The following is an 18,855-nucleotide window of genomic DNA, read 5'->3' on the forward strand; positions in this document are numbered from 1 at the left end:
TGAAACTTGGTAGCTTGTACTTTGTACGTGCTTAACTTTACGGTCATTATAAAATTTTAATTCTTATTTAGACCGACAAAAATAACACGATAGCTTACTATATTTTGAATACTCATAACTCATGATATAAAATGTATTTATCTCATGGCCAAAGAAGACCCTCCATCATGGCCTGGCGTGCGGAACAATCATTACAGTCAAGTATATATAGGCAGAATGTCATAAATTCAGTGAAAAGCGCATTGAACTAAAATTACCTGAGACACTATACGGCCTAACCCACTCCCGAGACGACCAAAAACTCCTCAATTTCGTCAACTCAACAGAACTGCGTCAACTGATTTGAATATTCTAATTTAGATTAAAATGTAAATCTGTAAATATAGGTAATAAGTAGAAATTAAGCAAGTATGTAAGAAATTAATGTAAATTAAATATGTAACGCCGCGCCGGCTAATAACCATGCGGTTGATGTCTCAAACAATTAATAAAAAAAAAAAAATTGATTTATCAAGTAGGTAGTCGTTCTGGAGCCTATAATATTCATGTCTTCGTGAGTACGAGTAAAATCAACCAATTATTTGATGAGAGATATTATCAATTGGACTCGAACGACTAAGTATTCATTAATAACGCATCAGAATATTCATACGGTTTAAATAATATTCCTACATAAATAAATTACATGCCAACGCCCACCACAATATTTTGGGTTGGGACATAAATGCCCTCTTAGGCATATTAAGTTTTGAATCAACATCACCAATATTTATGCCATTTAACTTTTAAGGTTGAGTTATTTTATTTTATTAAATTAAAACAAAACTTTATAAACAAGTGATAATTGAATAAGGAGATTGGGCGAAGTTGTTCATTGTGTAATTTTCATGGATATACATAACTGATAATTTATTATATAAGGTTAATTTAGGAGAGGAGGATTAGCATCATCGGATTTTTTAAAATGAAATTGTGCCACTGGCTAGAATGATAATTCAATACTGGACATAAGCTTTTGAGTTATGAATATTATATTACTACTTTTAGTGTGGAAAAAACTAATTATAATAAGAAAATACAGGCAATTTGAATGAATTATTTTATTTGAATTGAAATCATTACATTTTAAACCATACATAATATAAATAAAAATGTGTAGGTACCTATTTATTTTTTATTATATATTCAATCACAAGGTTTGACTTAATTGGTTTAAAAAAAAAAAACATGAAAATGATAATAACATTTAAATTTGTTAAGCTTTTAATTTAAAATTCAATATAATTCTGTACAAATTTTGTATTACAGTAAAAAAGATTACGACTGACATTAATTACATACATAATGAAATTAAAACTAATTTAATAATATTATTTGCTGGAAGAATCTCCTTTTTATCGGCATTATTGATAAGTAAAATAGTTATTACTGTAATACACAACTAATAAAATTAAAATTAAAAGTCACCATTACTTGAAAGTACATCAAAATAAGTTTTATTTTATTTTCTATTTTACACAAAATACTACTATTAATCATATTACGAGAGCATTATCACAATTTACAATCAGTAGTATAAGGTAAAAAAATTAAGGTCTAGCATACAATAAACATGCTTACAAACTTATATATTTTGGATTTAAGACGGATACTACAAAACAAAAAGAAAAAATATGAATAATTGTAAAATAGAATACAATAGTTAGAATACAAGGTTTTTTTTTATATTAATTCAATTTTGAATGTTTATCAAAAATTGATTTTCAATGATGGTACCATGAATAAGAATCAATTTGTACCAATAATTATTGTAAAAACATTATTCTGCCAGGTAAATAAAATAAAAAAGGACAGTCAATATAAAATTGGTTTTGAATCACTGATATTAGTATTATATTTAGATTTAATCACTGAGAAAGTTATTTTGTTTCATTCAAATTTAAAATACGTAATCTGGTCCAGCCATGTCGATGGCCCATCTAAACTTGTCTCTTTGTGTTTTATTGTATATCTTCTCAATAGGAACGTTGAACTTTTTGCACCAAGCTACAGATATACGCGGATCCAAATAATTCAATTTGGACGTACCCAAAGCAATTGTCTTGTTTTCTTCCTTGTCAGTTTCTTGAACTTCTAATTTAGTCAATTGTTCTTTTAATCGTTCTAAAGCTTTTTTCCTCTTTTCTAACTGAGTCTTGGAATGCACACTACCGTCTTTAATATCTTGTTTAGCTTGTTTATATTGACTCTTGGCTTCTTTTACAGCTGCTCTTTTAGCTTGTATTTTTTCCTTTAAATTTCCCATTGACTTTTCGTGTGTTTTTGGAACAGCACGTTGATGGTTGCACAAGATAGCAACTGCACGATTTGCCCGATTATATTGTAAGATTTTTTCCGCAACAGACACATCTGGATCAGTTAATTTTTCTAGTTGTTGTTGAAGTGTCCATGAAGCATTGAACGTACGGAAAACTTTTGCAGTAAGTCCATCCATAAGTTCATGCAAGTGTTGATTCAATATTGATGTGTTCAAACGATCAAATAAATCATCACTACCTTTTTTATTTTCCATAAATATCTTTAAGTTTTTGAATACTCTTTTTTCTACAGGTACTTCATTGTAATATCTAATGGAATCTTTACCAAGGAAATCAAATACAACTACATATTCTTTGCCATTAAATTCTTCATGTAATTGTATGTGTTCCACACGTAAAGAGCAACAGCCAACAGTATCGGCTTGGTCTTCGTCTTTTTCATTTCCTGCTCTTAATGCCAATTTATCAATAAAATACAAAGCAACAGATCTTTGTCTTACATGCATTTCACGAGATTTCCAATCATTAATATAATTTTCTCTTATCTTATCAATTGATTTTGCCAATCTTCTAGCAGTCTCATACTTTTGCCAATCTTTTTCTCCCTTAAGTTTAGAAGATGGATTTAACATAACATATTTAACTTGCCCTTGAACATTTTCTATCCAGCTAGCAAGCCACGTGACACCAAAGTCATGTCTAACTTCTTTCCATTTGTGGCCAGGTGGAGGTTTAGGTATATTAGAATCTTTGCTACAATTAATTAAGACATCCTCAGGTACTACCCGTTTTTTTAACATACCCATCTTAGGATGCTCACCTCGTCCTCTAAATAAACCAGGTGGTTCAATTTTGAAATTACCAATCTTTTCTTTATGTCCATCAATAGTACAAAATCCATACTCTTTTTGCATAGCTTCGTTTTCTTCTTTAATTTTTTTTTTTTCCTCTTTACTCATAGCTTTACGTTCTTCAGATTTTTTAGTAAAATATACATTCATCTCTTTAAAGTTACATAATGAGAGATCAGTTATTAACTCTTTTTCTTTGGGTGTCATAGTTTTGCGCCAGTCTTTGAAAAAGTTCTTATTAAATACTTCTTTTGTTGTATAATCATGATCAAGCATTTTAGCATAGAATGTTGCTACTTCTTCTGCCAACTCTGAAAGAACTACATGTTTACCATTATAATAAAATTTTACATTACTCGGTAAAGGTTCATATGCTGGAGCAAAAACAGGTCCTTTATGTTCCAAAAACTTCCATTTAACACCATCATCTTTTTTCTCTTCTTCCCACCATTTCCATACTTCTTGCGGTTCTTCTTCCTTTTTTTTCTTTGGTGTACCCTTAACAGGACTTTCTTTTTGAGATGTATAATTTTCTTTTTTTACTTTATGTTTAGAATCTTTAGATGAATGATTTCTATCTTTTTCTTTATGCTTACTCTTATGCTCCTTATCTTTTTTATGTTTTTTGTGACTGCTGTTGTGTTCCTTTTTAATATGCTTTGTTCGAGTGCTCAGAGGAACGTCATCTTCACTACTACCAGAATGTTTGCGTTTTCTATTTGATAAAGGTATGTCATCATCAGACACTATTTCTTCCTTAATAGAAAAATCATCATCACTTTGTTTCCTCTTGTGGCTGGATATATTAAAGTCACCATCATCAGAAAAATGTTCATCCTTAATACTATGATTTAATTTGTAATCTCTTTTAATTTGGGAATGATAACCTGAATCATAGGGCTCATCTTTGTATTCTCTTTTAATTTCTTTCTTGACACCATTTTTTTCATGTTCCTGTAGAATAAAAAAAAGAACAGTTTAAAATAATATTTTAAGAATTATATAGGCCCCTTTTATCCAATTATAATTTTATAACCAAACCAAAATGTATACTATATAAAAACAAAAAAATATATAGCCATGACTTATTTAGGAATTATTAAGTAAAGAATAAAGTTTATTATCAATAGTAATAATTAAATAGTGATACAAAAAAAGGCCTTGTGTACATTATTTAAAAATGTTACCTTTGATTTATATAAAAAGCTCATGTACACCTATTCAACTTGATCGGTGTCCAACTGAATAGACATGATTCACTCATAAGAAAATTGAGATGATTGTATGTTGATGTTGAGAGACAAAAATCAAAAGATAGTAAATAAAAATCTTGAAATAACTAAACACTTGTGAAGACTAAAACACTAATAATAATAAATGTTTATAAAACAAAAACAAAAAAAAAATATTAGGCTGATAAAGTGATAACTCTTTGTGTACAGTCAAATTAATAATAACAGTAGGTAGTTGAATAGGCGTATATGGAGAATATATTTAATTTAGCTTTTCTTTAGTTTTATCGTATACACTTTATTAGCTACTATTAAAAAAAAACCCAATATTTAGTTACTGTAAACATACAAGAAGTGTTTACAGTAACTAAATATCTCTGAATTTATAACATGGTTCTATAACAGTTTAAATAAATTTAAAAGATAGTCCCTAAAAATATTATGCACCAATAATGTATGACTATTTCATAATTATGCAACTACCAAATAATCATTGATTCATTTAATACTAATTGATATTTTAAAACCTGACATAGTATTACAAATGTCAGTCATACATTTATTAACAAATTATCATACAATTTTAAATGATAATATACATTTTCTGTGATATTTTAAGCTCAAGTTAATCTATTCAAATGAATATAGGATGTAAATAATATAGTATGAATAATTACACAAATGTGTGTTTCATCAAAATTAAAAAGGTGATTTATTATTAGTTAAAATAAATGACACTCAAGATTGTACAATTTCAGTAGAACACACTAAAAAAAAAAAAATAATAAAGTTTTTATAAAAAACATAAAGCTACCAATAATTAAAAATTTTGTTAAAAACAGGAATAAATTGAAAAAAATATTTAGGAACATCTTAAGACTAATTTGTGACAACTGACTAGAAAATAGTATTACTAAAATTTTGAGATCTAATAGTTAATAAAATTAAAACAAAACTAGGTAGTATCAAACGTTAAATCACTCTAATTCATAATAGTCTTTAATAATTTGGTTGACATTAGAAAAAACGTTTTTAAAATCATTTATATTTGTATTATATTGAACATAATGATGTACAAATGCTTTATGAGAAAAAGCTCGTTTGGCTAAATTTACCACTGAGTTTAAAGCAGAAACATTAGTAGAGTTATTTGACAACACACTCAAATATTTGGAACCCATAAAATGTCTTTGTTGAAACATTTTGAAAAATTTATGTTCCTCTAGGACATGTTTAGAAAATGATAAAGTATTTAACTTCCCAGAAAAATTTAATTTATCAACATCATTGGTGGTATCACCTCGATATACAACAAAATTTCCAAAAGACACACTTTGTGATGAATTTAATGAACGTATAGTTTGATTCACAATTGCTTCCCACCTTGGAGTTGATTCATATGAAGAATATTCTTTTCTATAATTAGGAGATGACATTAATCTTAAAAATTTATATTTTTGATCATGTACAAGTGAAAGGAAATAAGAGAATGGCTGATGTTCTACTGGTTGAAAAATAGATATTAATTGTTTGCTACCTATTTGATTCAAATCATCAAATGAAACTTTGATCTCTGAATGTCCATCTTGACAAACTTTTTGTAAAACAGAATTTTCAAGTGAAAAAATACAATCTGATATACTGTACAATTTGCTTATAGTAAATGAAGTGTTATAATTTTGAATAGCATCTTTAGATTGATATGGCATGACAAACACTACAATAAAAGAAATTTTAGGAAAATCCTGTTTTAATTTTTCAAGTATAAAACATGCTGATCCAGCACAACCACCTGAAGGTGATAGTATTATTAAAAAATATTCTATTTTATCAATTTTATTTATTTCAAATCTCAAACGACTAGCAACATCTTCAAACATTTCAGGACCTTTGATATAATAGCAATATGACCAGTTATTTGTTGTTCCTTCAATAAAATTAAACCCTAATGCATTCTGTCCAAATCCCCAATTACAATTTTTTGATTTTTTTAAGGTATCACCAATATTTGGATCTCCTATATCAACTAAAACCGACCTGGGTTCCAAATAACCACTAGATTTTAATTCAAAGAAATAAGATTCACTTGTATGTTTATACTCTTGGTTAAGTTGTTGAGTAACGATGGGATCATAAGCATTAATGTCATTAAAAATATTGGAATAAAGACTATGGGTAAAACGTATTCCACAAGTTCCAAAACAAATGGTTAGAACAGACATAATTTCATTAGATTAATAAATAATATATTGATGAAAAAAAAACATTTTTAGTAACTAACCCTATCACGCTTCTTTGATTTTTCATGTTTGCGATCACTGGACTCTCGATCTTCTGCAAAAAAACAAAATCAATAGCAATTATTAGGTAACAATTAATATATCATGGAAAATAATAATATGTGTATATATAGTGATAAGCAAGCACTTTTTTTGTAATACCAATAATTAGGTTTAATGCCTATATAAATAGTAGGATCACAATAGATATATTGTAGAGTAGACCAGATGTTTTACTCAAAAAAAGGTTTCTATATAGCTAGAACCTGAGGGCTGATACCTAATATAATTAGTGCAGATAGAAGATACAAATATCTAACAAAAATAAATAAAATTTTTATGTAGAATTAATTGGTTTAATCAATCATTACCTACCTGTAATAATATAATGATAATAGGTATTTAATAAGATATTGGTAATTTCTGAATGCACCAATCTTAAAAACATTTTATTTTTACGGTGCAAATTTTAAAATTAATATTAGATTAAATAACTAAGTACTAATTAGTAAATAGATAGTTAATATGGAATGCAAGTTAGTACTCACTGCTCACACACACATTTAACTATGTAGGAATTATTTAGCTTATTGGCACCTACTGTTTTCACATTAATGAACAGACCCATATTCAGATAGGTAAGAATTAAAAAACCTACGAAAACCTACCTAATAGTTTGAAAAAAAAAAAATTAAAAAGGTAGGGATGTTCAATTACACTGCATAATAATTAATAAAGATAATAGATAAGCAACTTATATTTAAAATAATTCATTTATGGTTAAAAATCGATTTAATTTATGTTTGAGACAGTGTACCACACCTGTATAATAAAATGGAAAATTGTTACAATGCTTATACACCCTAGTAACAAAACAGTATACAGTAGTATACAAGTATTTTACAATCATCAATTCAGGCAATCCATTCAATGTCAATAATTGGGTAAGGATATGATGTAAACATGACGTATCAGTTTGATGTTTTGATACATCAATATAAACACGACTTGAGATATTTCTGTAATATCCTTTACTGTACTGCTTAATCACCGACAAAGTATGAATCACCAAATTTATACGTGCAGCATTAATTGTCATTTTGTTTTCCAAATAGATATCAAAAAAACATGTGGATATGTATCTACTGAGGTCATCAACCTCAATCTTAAAGTATAATTATTAAGTTAACTCTGATATAAATAATTAAAATTAACAAATATAGATAAATTGAGCATAAAAATAATCTCATAAACTGAAAATATAGGTAGGTACTAGGTACCTAGGTACTTTCACCTTATAATAATTTAATGTTTTTAGTTGATACAGGGATTTTGAGGTTATGGTTAATTTTTTTTATAATAGATAATAAAATAAATAGGTACCTAGGTACATATGAAATATTATAATTAAATTTGAACTTGTAAAAAATAAGAATCAATTAAAAATGAATGATTACTCAAAATTTATGAGTTACATAGGAATAAAAGTTTGAATTATCTCTATCCCTTGAATATATCTAATACCAACCCAAAACCAATTAAGAATGAATAAGGCATATTCAAAGATGGATCAAAAACTATTAGGTGGGCATCTACACATAACTCTCATGTATTAAAATATTCCTTAACAATATCCAACAAGACAGGATTTACCAAATATAAAATAAATCAAATCTGAACAAAATTTGTAATTCACAAATCATAGCCGAGTTGAATGTAATCAAAACATTTGTAATGACTTAAAAATCTATAGATATCTACCCATAATTAGGGCCGTTTTAAGGATAGGGTAAAGGGGAAATTTGTCCCTGGGGGGCACAGCTAGGTAAGATCAAGGGGTGCCTCGAGCTTGAGAAACCGCTATTGAATCTTCAACTTATAGTGCCCCTGGACTCCAAAAATCTTAACAGAATCCTGTCCCTAACCCATTTACTAATTAACAAGATATAATTTTCTGAGTGTACTTTATGGATTTGTTATAAATTGAAGTAGGATATCTATAAGTACCTATATAGGTATTAATATAATGTTGTTGATACTTGATAAGTAGTCTTCATAACACAATAAGGTAGGTAAATAAGTAAAAAAGAATCATATGCAGTAAATATGTAAAATTACAGATGACTTCGTGCAGTTTAATAACATCTTATACACAATAGTGTGTAAATGTTAACATATACATGGGTACAACAGAATTAAAAAATACATCACGACGGCTACCCAAGTCATCTAGAATACTTAAAGCAAATCAGAAAATGAAATATAATATACGGTGACAAAAAAGTAAACAAGACGGTAGTTAATGACTTGAATCTTCGAGATGATTTCTTTTGAGACGGACACGGCATCATTAGCAGGATCTGTTCATCGTCCGCAATAGCCCCGTGAGCGTATATATTTTTATAGCAATTTATGAAAAATTATAGAATAATTACCGGCCATGTTTTCTGTTCGCGTGGAAAACGAAACGAGGTAGAACTGGTATAAAGCTGCTGACGTCGCGTTCTAAGTAGAACAATGTTGGTGCAATGTAGAAATTTATATTACTAGGATGTTAGGTGGTTATCATCGATGAGTAAACCGTAAAACCGACAATCAAAATCGCACAAATCCTTTTGGTTCCGTGACAATGATAATATCACAGCAGTGGTACTCTATAATAATGATAAATTGACGATATTATTTAGAAATCCGGTGTGACGTAGTGATGGTAGTCGTACTAAATTGTAGCGGTGGCAATCAGGAGAACGATATGTATGAAAGATGATCAAGACGTGTTACTGTGTTAGCTGCAAAACGACCGAATCGCCGAGTGGGTGATGGTGGTGGTTCGTCGGGTTTTCTAGCAGAGTGGCGTATGCCGGCTGAAGAGTCATGCGCTACGATCCCGTCGGTTTTGTCGGACGGAAACTGAACGCATAATTTGATGACGATCGCCGGTTACGATTTCGGCGTGAATTCGGTAAAACGGCGACAACGGACCACCGACAGACGCGCAAATAAACTACACCGCCGGTCGAAAACGCCGTGCGCGTAAAAAATAAATCGAATTCGAAGCGTCTGAGAATGTGAGACGCGAGTGTGTATGTGTGTGTACTGTGTACCACTGTACCAGTGTATGTGTGTATGTGTGTGTGCGTTTTGTGGACGATTCGGACTTGCACGAAAATTCACGTACACCGTACACACAACTACACAAGTCACAAACTCACAAGTACGCGAGACTACACGATGACGGCGGCGTCGGTCGGTGGCGACATAGAAACGGTACGACCAGTCCACAGCCGCGGCGGACGAGTGCATTGACTTTTTTTGTTTGATCAGACAATCCGGCAACGCCGCCACCGCCGCCGCCGCGCAACGTTGCCAGAGCTAAAAAAAAATAGGCGGCAACGGCGAAATTTGTATTTTACGCGCGGAAGTCCATCCGCCCATCGCCCGTCTCACCGATTTTCGACGTCTTTGTACGGAAAGTCTATTGGTTTTGTTCTCATAACCTAAAAACAAAACTTAAAGAAAAGAAAGTTTTAGTTGATCGGTTCAATATCGAACTTTCAAAAAGTTGTATGACATCGACATGCTGTATACTCAATACATACTTCAGTGAAAAGTATCGTACTCTGACTTCCACACGAGTCGGTAGGTACTTTATTGCGTACTTATTGAACTTATCTTCTTGAAATTCGTTTACCGTCATAACTAACACCGTATTATCTTTGAAATATCGACAATCGTTTTCATATGATAGTATTTATATTATAGGCGCAATTTCAATAAAAATAACTAAGGGTAGTGGGTACATACTTAAGCACTTAAGCATGCATTTTCTCATTTTAGTTTTTTTTTGTAAGAAGATGGTTATGATACATAAACATGAATATTATTTGCTAATACTGCCAAGTCTCCCTCTATTTGTACCTATGATTTGTATTTTACATGCAATAAATTTAATAGAAATATAGATTTTAAAATAACATGATGACGTTACGAATATAACCCGTTCGTCTGGACGGGTTCAGGGGATTGGGATGGTACGAGAAAACAAAATGGTAGATGTACCACTGATACCATTATCACTGTCGATGGCTGAACCTTGATAAGAAATCACGCCGATAACGGTTTTGTTATCGTCTTATCGATAGACACGGACAAATCCACGAACCTACTGACGATTGACGAAAGAGTAGAAAAGCTGAAAGATTTAGGATAGACAGGAAGGTGCCAAGAAGCGACGAAAAACATAATATAATATTTAAAATTCGATATTCTCGTGTTCCCAATATTTGGTCATATTCCGTTCAATCCACTGCTCAATTAACATGTTGAAAATAACAACCTCTGTAGGAGCACAAGTCGTCTCTGCGCTTCGTTACGGACGAAGTCCCTGTTACTTCGCACTCCAATGCCTTGGTAGATTAGATTCAAAGTCGCTGTTGGGCCCAAAACGACAGTCATCGACATTTCTGAATAATATCGTCAGTGACTGGTGTTATTCGTACCATTCGGTCCGGTATTACGCCAAAAACAAAGACAAGAAAAGCAATAAAGGTATATTATGTTAATATCATGTTTCCACTAATCTATTAAAAATTACAAGGATAAAAGACGAATTAAAAGCCCTAAATATAGGTGGCTAACTGCAAACTTTTAACCCCGATCAAATAATTTCTATTGTATGGCTATATATGTAAGTATGCTATCAGTGTTTGTTTGTGGGAAGGAGGCTAAATAAAATTATTTTTAAATATGCATAGAAATCTGATAGCACTATTGTTAGAATAAACTACATTTATATTAAGTTGAGTACTTTGGGTTTTGATTTAGTTGGGTGATATAATATTAAATATAAATATATATTACAATAAATCATATTTCATCAATAAAATTGTTATCGTAAGACGTTTCTGGTTTTATCTTAAATATTTAACGTATATTTTACAAATATGTTACAAATATATAATTTATTAATTTTTCTATACAACTTATTACTATAATTGACTTAAAATTAATGTTTGTGATAAATAACTGAACATTAAGTGAAAAAAAGACTAGACAATTTTTTTAACAGCTACCTATATATTAATTATTTAACTGTTTACCTATTTATAATTTTGATGTTTTATTTTAATAACTTCATAATTGACTTGAAACTAATATTTGGGATTTTTACTTTGCCATTTTTTCTCTTGTCATATTTTATCTGTCATTTATTTGAATGTTGTTTATTTTTCTAGATTCCATATTTCCAGCTAATATTTGTAATAATTATCATAAGCAAAATTAGACAATTTGTTAGGACAGGTCAAATGATAAATATCAAGATTAAAAAAAAAAAAAAAATTCTAATTACAAAATAAGTTTTTAATTTTAAATTCTATTAAATCAATATTAGGTCAGGCTATTGCCCTTACTGGTCGGACTAATAGTTTTGCCTATGATAAATGTCAATCATGTAAATAATTATTAAGTTAACATTTTTAATGTTTGAGTATTTATGTTATGTTTATTTTTAAGGTCAGAAAAAAGTATTAATTGATGAGAACTTTTTGGCTGAGCACTTCAAATTCAACACTATGAAAGCTGAAATGGAAAAGGCTGTAGTTGCATTAAAAAATAACTATATAAAAAATCTATCCTTACGATCTTCTACAGGTATATTTCAAATAAAATAATTAAATTTATTATATTATATTATTATTTGTTATCCTTATCACGGAATGTGAAATGTAGATAAACTAAACAATGCAGTAGCTACATTGTACTTAACAACTATATCTTAAAACTTACATTTTAGGAGCATTGGACTCACTACCAGTTACATTCGAAGGTGATGAATATGTTATACAAGACTTAGCACAGATTGTGAGGAAAAATCCTAAAACAATAATTTTGAACATGAGCTCATTTCCACAAGCAATTCCATCTGTTTTGGAATCATTAAAAGCTTCTGGTATGAATTTAAATCCTCAACAAGAAAAAACTTCTATATTTATACCAATACCTAAGTAAAGTATTAAAGAAAAACATTTTGGAAATAAGTAATTTACTTACATTTTTATATTTTAATTTTTAGGGTTACAAAAGAACATAGGGAAAACTTAAGCAAAGGTGCAAAAGCACTTTTTTTCAAAACTAAAGATTCTATAAAAGAATTACAAAATAAAAATATCAAACTATTAAAAGACAATGATGCATTGGCGACTGATTTGGTTCACACTTTACAAGATCAGGTACTTTTGAAAATTATAATATGCTATCTATCTTAATCCGTTGATCATCAATCTCCCTATGTCTCTACTTCATTGAATAAAATAAAACACATGTCCTAAAATAAATCAAAGTTTGTATGTTTAAGATATTATGAGTTTGAAATAATAAGAAACTCTCAGTATTTTTTTAAGCCCTAATTTATCTAAATTAAATATTGTGTATAAGATATAAGAAGACACAAATTAAAAATAAAAAGAGTTTTTGGACTATTACAATAAGCAGCTTATAAAATATATTTATCAATTAATTTTACTTATAAACTATACCAAAATAGAGTTTGTCTAATATGAATTATTATTATACAGATGTAATAAGTCTATTTAACTAATCAAATGAAGAAAGGCTCAAGCGTATATGTAAAATTACTTAATACAAACAAATGCTAAAATTATTAGTTTTTTAAGTAATGTATTGTATGTAATCAAACATTAAAATTGGATGTATTTTATTTTTATCACCTATTATTTATATTCATATTAATTAATATTTACAAGATATTTTGTCTTTTAATTTTATTAGAATAAACTTTTGAATTATATTATTATATTATAAAATTATACGCTGATTATTCAGTATTTATAAATTTTATATTTTGTGTCAAATGTCCTAGATTCATGGTGGTGGTATGATCACATAGTCAAGTTAAACAATGATAAAATATATGTAGATATTTATTATTGTATACCTACATTTTAATGATAACAAACACTGATTAGCAAGAAATAAATTTTAATCTTAACAAACTTTGAAAATTGTTTAAAAATTAATGACACAAACAAATTAAAGGCTTTAAATGCTAAAACTGTTTTTAAATACTTATTTATAAAATAGCTATCTTGGGTTATAAGGAAAAAATTTAAATTATTTAATTTTAGTTGAAAAAAAAAAGTTATAACATTAGTCAAATAGACCTGTTGGCCATTACAGTGTTACTCCCTGTATATATTCACTTAATGTTAATATCGATATAGAATCCATAATAATTTGTATTGATATTATTAGTCATTAGATAAATATTTTATATTTTTATATATTATATACATAGATAGGATTGCCAGATTTAAAAACTACAAACCTGGACATCATATTAAGTAACTTTTTTTTTTGTATAATTTATTTATTATATTAAATTGTAATTGTTGAGCTATTATAGTTCAATACTAGAAGCTAATAAAGATAATAAAAACTCATTTTTTTATATAATTATATGGAAAATAGTAATATCCATAATTTTATTGATAAATGTATTAACCAATTCAATTTTTTGCATAAACTATATTTGCTGCATTTATATTTATTAATTGTTAATTATAAGCTATTTTTGATACTTTTCTGTTGAATGAATTGTTTTAAATACAGCTATATTACTTTTAATTTTTAAACAAAATACATTACAAGTTAAACCCCAATACTATGTACAATATTATGCCATGTTTTACTATTAAATAAAATACTATTAAAATAATTTTCTCTCATCTTCCATAAAACGGGAAAATATTAATGACTGGCTGGGACACCGGGACATGCTGTTAAAATCGGGACTATCCCAATCAAACCGGGACGAATGGCAAGCATGAATATGTTTTTGGGCTGTGAGTTTGTGTACAACCCTTTATTTTCTATCCAATTTTTAATACATTGCGTTTATTGGCATAGTAATACAAATCAACAAAAATAAAAATAAAGTATCATGCTACTTAATATTTTTCCATTGTTACACCCAAAAACATACCTTTGATGCCTCAATTTTCCTTGCAGAGGAAAAATATCTAGTAGCATGCTACTTATAAAAAATACACAGGGCCATACTCATTTCTGACTAGCTTTATTGGATAATTTGTTAGGAACCTTGGACGTCAAAAATCTGTTGTTAAGAGGCCTGGGTAATTCAGTTTGTTTTGGACCCTTAAAGCTGAGTATAGTCCTGTATAAACTAATGATGTTAAAAAAAAAAATTAATTGGTGTTAAAAAGTATCATTAAAACTAAATTTAAAAATAAATTAAATGAATTAATATGGTGCAGAACTTGTTCAAATTGTTGGTTAATAATAATGTATTAAACTCTAATAAGAGTATTCTTAAGCTAATCTTACTCTACATTATTCAATCAATTATATTTGTTTTAATATTATATTCAATTAAAATATTCAAAAATTATTTATATTAAAAACTAAAAAGATCTGGTATAAAATAGCCTTAAAATTTTCACAAGTTTAACTATTTATTTATTTTTACTGCTAGATTACTGCATTGGCTGATAAATATGTACTGGAAGCTCAACGAATTATGGAAGAAAAACAAAAGGAACTCAAAGGTGATTCATAGTGTTTCTAAATTTTCTCAAAATGTAATTTGATCACAGTAGTTTAATCTACCAAGGTTCAACTCAAAAATGATTAATCTTTTATTTAGTTAGATTTATATTTACCTGTTATTCTATAACCTACAGTATAAACCAGTTTTAATGCTTGATCAATGTATGAATCATCAATACTGTACATTTTTGTTCATTAAAAATGATACGTATATATGTTGTATGTACCTATATTGTATATTTCAATGTTTGTATATAATATATTAAATATTTAGACATGTTTTATTATTACCTACCTAGTACCTACCTACATACCTGTTGTCTGTTGACGACCCCTAACAACAGTATACCTGTTGTCATACACAAACCTTTTTTATCTTTATCCTTATTTTCTACTCCCTTTTTGATTTATTTTTTAATTCATTTTATTTAAAAACTGTCTACCTATATCAACGAATAATTAAATTAATACATATAATATTGATCTAAAAATATGTATCAATACAGTACTAGGTTACCTATAGGTAATTACTATAATAATTTATAATTAATCACTACCTACCTATCAATTCATATAGATATTATCTATTTATTAAATTATGGAATTAAATAAAATACATAAATATTTTAAACAATTATTATTTTTATTTTTTTTTTCAATGTTCTTGAATATTAGTTTGTTTTTATTAATTTTAACTGTTTTGCACAGGCTTTATTTATTTGTTATATTTAACAATCACTATTTTTTTCGTTGTAAAACTGATTAATTTGAAGGATGTCTAAATTCCCGATGAGTAAACAGTAAGTATTTCATCAATTGACATTGTTTTACTATATATCATTATATTTTAATTCATTCAATACGCTGGTGTAGGTATATGATACGCTAGTAGACCTTGAAGGTTTTAGTCGTTCAAATGGATATTGGGGGGCGGGCATGTGCTGCGGACAAGATAGGTACCTACCTGCCGTCATTGAACCTCAACTTGCGCTCGTAGCCACAACAATGTTGTTTAAGTATGTGTCGAAGAATTTAGTGTCCGAAAGTGCTCTGTAGACTGTAATATTATGTCATTATGTGTAGACGCTGGACATTCCCATTTTCAAGTTTATAAAATTGTAAGTAATTCAAATTTTTTATTACCTAAGCATAAACAATATTACATACAATTATCGAAAAAACGAGAAGCCCGTATTCAAACTTATTGGGTAGATACGTGGTCATCTGGGTGCCATGGTCCCTATAATATATTTTTCAATTAAATTAAATGAATATGGTTTTAGTATACTATACCTACTTATTCAATACTACTCTTTATGTTAACTAATCAATAATCATAAACAATGTTTCCCTTACGTTATATTTTAAGAAACTATTATTTAATAATATCCACTGTAGTGTATTTACAAATTCAACAATTAGTTATCAGGTACTTAATTAGGTATAGTATATAAAATTGATTATAAATTTATAAATACCATATTATGTATTAGGGACTAAAGAAATTAATCTAATTTGCCAAATATTACGTACAATTTATTTATCTACGCATGTAATAAGTTATAGATAACTAGGAACAGTAACTGATTGCTAGTAAAAAAAAGTGATTGCATACATTTTATATATTAAAGATATAATATATCTGATAAATTTAATGAGCTAAAAAAATACTAAAAATATAGGTAGGTCCTATTGGGTTATTTATGTGTATCCGTATACCATTATAGTATATTATAATTTATAATTTTTATACTAAACGATATAATAATTAATATAATAACTTAAAATGCACATGGACTGTTTGTATAATTGTATATACATGTACACTGAGTTACATTAGACCTCGGTAATGTTTGCGTTTCCAACGAAACCGTCATGTTTGACCGCAATTGGTGAAATGCAATGACCTATTGGTTAATACCAAATGAATATTGTATAGGTTACGGAGTGAGATTCAAATAAGTCTTATATTTTCACCTTCAACGATTTCCCGAGAATTCTATTATAGTTTCCACGTGCTAAACTTATAGGTCATACCAGAACCAATGTTTTACAAAAAATACCCAGAGGCAATGATACGTACAAATTCCCCTACACTTATATTGTAGCGACTAGCGAGTAGGTAGGTGATATGCAGATTCGAAGAATACATAATAAAATAAATTAGTTCCTTATTTCATAGAATTATATCTGATACGTAGACGAAAACATTCAGATTATTTTTACAACAATATATTCGGTTCAGGTATATCATCACCGTGTGCAGCAAAACATGTTTTGATCAGATCGATTTTGTATCAAATTTGTCAAATAATAAATTGTGATGCACATAATAATATCAAGTTGACATTTTTGAAGTGATGGTACTAAAATATTGCACAGTAATAATATCAAATAGGTACCTAGCTAATAACCCAACATTTACACAATAGAGTAGTTTCTTTAGTTTTTTTTTTTTTTAATATTCATAATTATTTAACCCGATATGGCGACGTTCCAACAAATCATAACACTCATAACTACCTTCTACCTAGTTTATCTGTGTTCATACAATTTTAGTAATCTAAATACTAAGGTAAAGCTAGTTGTGATTTTTTAATGTCATACAAATAAAATAATAAAATTCATATAATTAAGGATCTAAATATCTAATATATTTAAACTCGAGTTTTCGAAGTTTGAAAATAATGTTTCGAAAATCTAACGTTAACACTTAAGCTTGATCTTAATATCTGATTTTATAGAATACGACAAATGTAACCTATCTAAATTTAATTGCTTAAAGGCCCATTATTAATTTAAATTCCGGTACGTTATTTGTACCTCATTTTTATTCCATTCCCTTTCCCTATTGATTTATAACTTTTAAATCTAATTTACTTGGTACATAAAGGTATAAACAGAAAAAATAACAAATTACAAATATCCAATTATTATAGGTAGTATAACATATTTCAAGTTTCTAGGATTAATATTTGTAATAACTTTTGTGATAAATAGTTTATCGGGAAAACTCATATTTTATAAATTTTAATTTCTTATATACCTACCTTCTATCAATTTTTTTAATTAGTATGTATAATTTCATCTTAATATGAACTTTAAACTCTCATAAAAATTAAATATTACTATATTAGCAGGTATACTGTATACACTATACCTACGTCAGCACTATATATATAAATATATATATATATAGATATATATTGGTATATTATTACATATAAACCACAAGAAACTAAAACAAGTAGAACATCTCAAATGTCTATATAAGACTATAAATAACTCAAAATAGTGGATATTTTTAAAATTATATCATACCTATTTGAAAGATGCTCTATTACAGTGGCGTACCTCTGAAACATTTTTTTTTTTGGGGGGGGGGGGCTACAGTTATAACTAAGAAACGAAATTCTCACCACAGATAAAAGGGAATTTCGACTGTGCAATGTTGTTTTTATTTTTTTGATATTAAAACTGAAAAAAAAAGTTATTCGATTTTTAAAAACGCAAAAATAATGAATTTTGAAACAATAAGAAGTTTTTTTATATTTGTGATATCGAAAAATTGAAAACAACGTTGCACAGT

The 18,855-nt window shown here is 28.2% G+C and overlaps 4 protein-coding genes across 8 annotated transcripts in view; 2 read left to right on the top strand and 2 right to left on the bottom strand.

Annotated features, from left to right (window-relative positions):
* Positions 1–1,085: 1,085 nt before the first annotated feature.
* On the bottom strand, positions 1,086–9,918 carry Top1 (DNA topoisomerase 1). 2 transcript variants are annotated; one of them, XM_015510046.2, is made up of 4 exons: positions 9,401–9,918; positions 9,116–9,334; positions 6,683–6,735; positions 1,086–4,123 (listed from the first exon to the last, which is right to left on the bottom strand). In XM_015510046.2, the coding sequence occupies exons 2-4, from the start codon at positions 9,120–9,122 to the stop codon at positions 1,940–1,942; spliced, it is 2,244 nt and encodes a 747-aa protein (XP_015365532.1). In that variant the 5' UTR covers positions 9,123–9,334; positions 9,401–9,918; the 3' UTR covers positions 1,086–1,939. The 2 variants fall into 2 exon arrangements, with proteins under 2 accessions (XP_015365532.1, XP_015365531.1); XM_015510045.2 differs by having other exon boundaries at positions 9,116–9,918.
* Positions 5,090–6,676, bottom strand: LOC149058417 (tubulin delta chain-like). The gene has a single exon (XM_089221512.1). The coding sequence runs from the start codon at positions 6,621–6,623 to the stop codon at positions 5,379–5,381; it is 1,245 nt and encodes a 414-aa protein (XP_089077638.1). The 5' UTR covers positions 6,624–6,676; the 3' UTR covers positions 5,090–5,378.
* Positions 9,919–10,065: 147 nt separating the features above from the next.
* On the top strand, positions 10,066–15,539 carry mRRF1 (mitochondrial ribosome recycling factor 1). Of its 3 annotated transcripts, none has more exons than XM_015510050.2 (5): positions 10,066–10,319; positions 12,195–12,332; positions 12,475–12,685; positions 12,754–12,910; positions 15,193–15,539. In XM_015510050.2, exons 1-5 carry the CDS (start codon positions 10,247–10,249, stop codon positions 15,274–15,276), a joined length of 663 nt encoding a protein of 220 aa, XP_015365536.1. In that variant the 5' UTR covers positions 10,066–10,246; the 3' UTR covers positions 15,277–15,539. The 3 variants fall into 3 exon arrangements, with proteins under 3 accessions (XP_015365536.1, XP_015365535.1, XP_015365534.1); XM_015510049.2 differs by lacking the exons at positions 10,066–10,319; positions 15,193–15,539 and adding exons at positions 10,801–11,228; positions 13,256–15,170; XM_015510048.2 differs by lacking the exon at positions 10,066–10,319 and adding an exon at positions 10,806–11,228.
* Positions 15,540–16,231: 692 nt separating this feature from the next.
* LOC107162912 (inverted formin-2-like) overlaps positions 16,232–18,855 on the top strand; it is a 57,871-nt gene continuing 55,247 nt past the window's right edge. For both annotated transcript variants that reach the window (XM_015510068.2, XM_015510071.2), the window contains exon 1: positions 16,232–16,384. The gene's annotated coding sequence lies outside the window, so the exon portion shown is untranslated. The remainder of the gene's footprint in view (positions 16,385–18,855) is intronic.

The sequence above is a fragment of the Diuraphis noxia genome, unplaced genomic scaffold (assembly GCF_037042655.1).
Source record: "Diuraphis noxia isolate RWA-SAM2 unplaced genomic scaffold, SU_Dnox_SAM2 contig0002, whole genome shotgun sequence".
NCBI classification, from domain to species: Eukaryota; Metazoa; Arthropoda; class Insecta; order Hemiptera; family Aphididae; genus Diuraphis; species Diuraphis noxia.

What these genes read in the sequence shown, in the direction of transcription:
- Top1 (XM_015510046.2), bottom strand. An exon ending in AATCAAAGAAGCGTGATAGG is followed by an intron (nt 4,124 to 6,682) that starts GTTAGTTACTAA and finishes TTTATTCTACAG; the next exon opens with GAACATGAAAAAAATGGTGT.
- LOC149058417 (XM_089221512.1), bottom strand. Translation starts at nt 6,623, where the DNA reads ATGTCTGTTCTAACCATTTGTTTTGGAACTTGTGGAATACGTTTTACC.
- mRRF1 (XM_015510048.2), top strand. Translation starts at nt 11,000, where the DNA reads ATGTTGAAAATAACAACCTCTGTAGGAGCACAAGTCGTCTCTGCGCTT. An exon ending in AGACAAGAAAAGCAATAAAG is followed by an intron (nt 11,229 to 12,194) that starts GTATATTATGTT and finishes TTTATTTTTAAG; the next exon opens with GTCAGAAAAAAGTATTAATT. An exon ending in ATATTTATACCAATACCTAA is followed by an intron (nt 12,686 to 12,753) that starts GTAAAGTATTAA and finishes TTTAATTTTTAG; the next exon opens with GGTTACAAAAGAACATAGGG.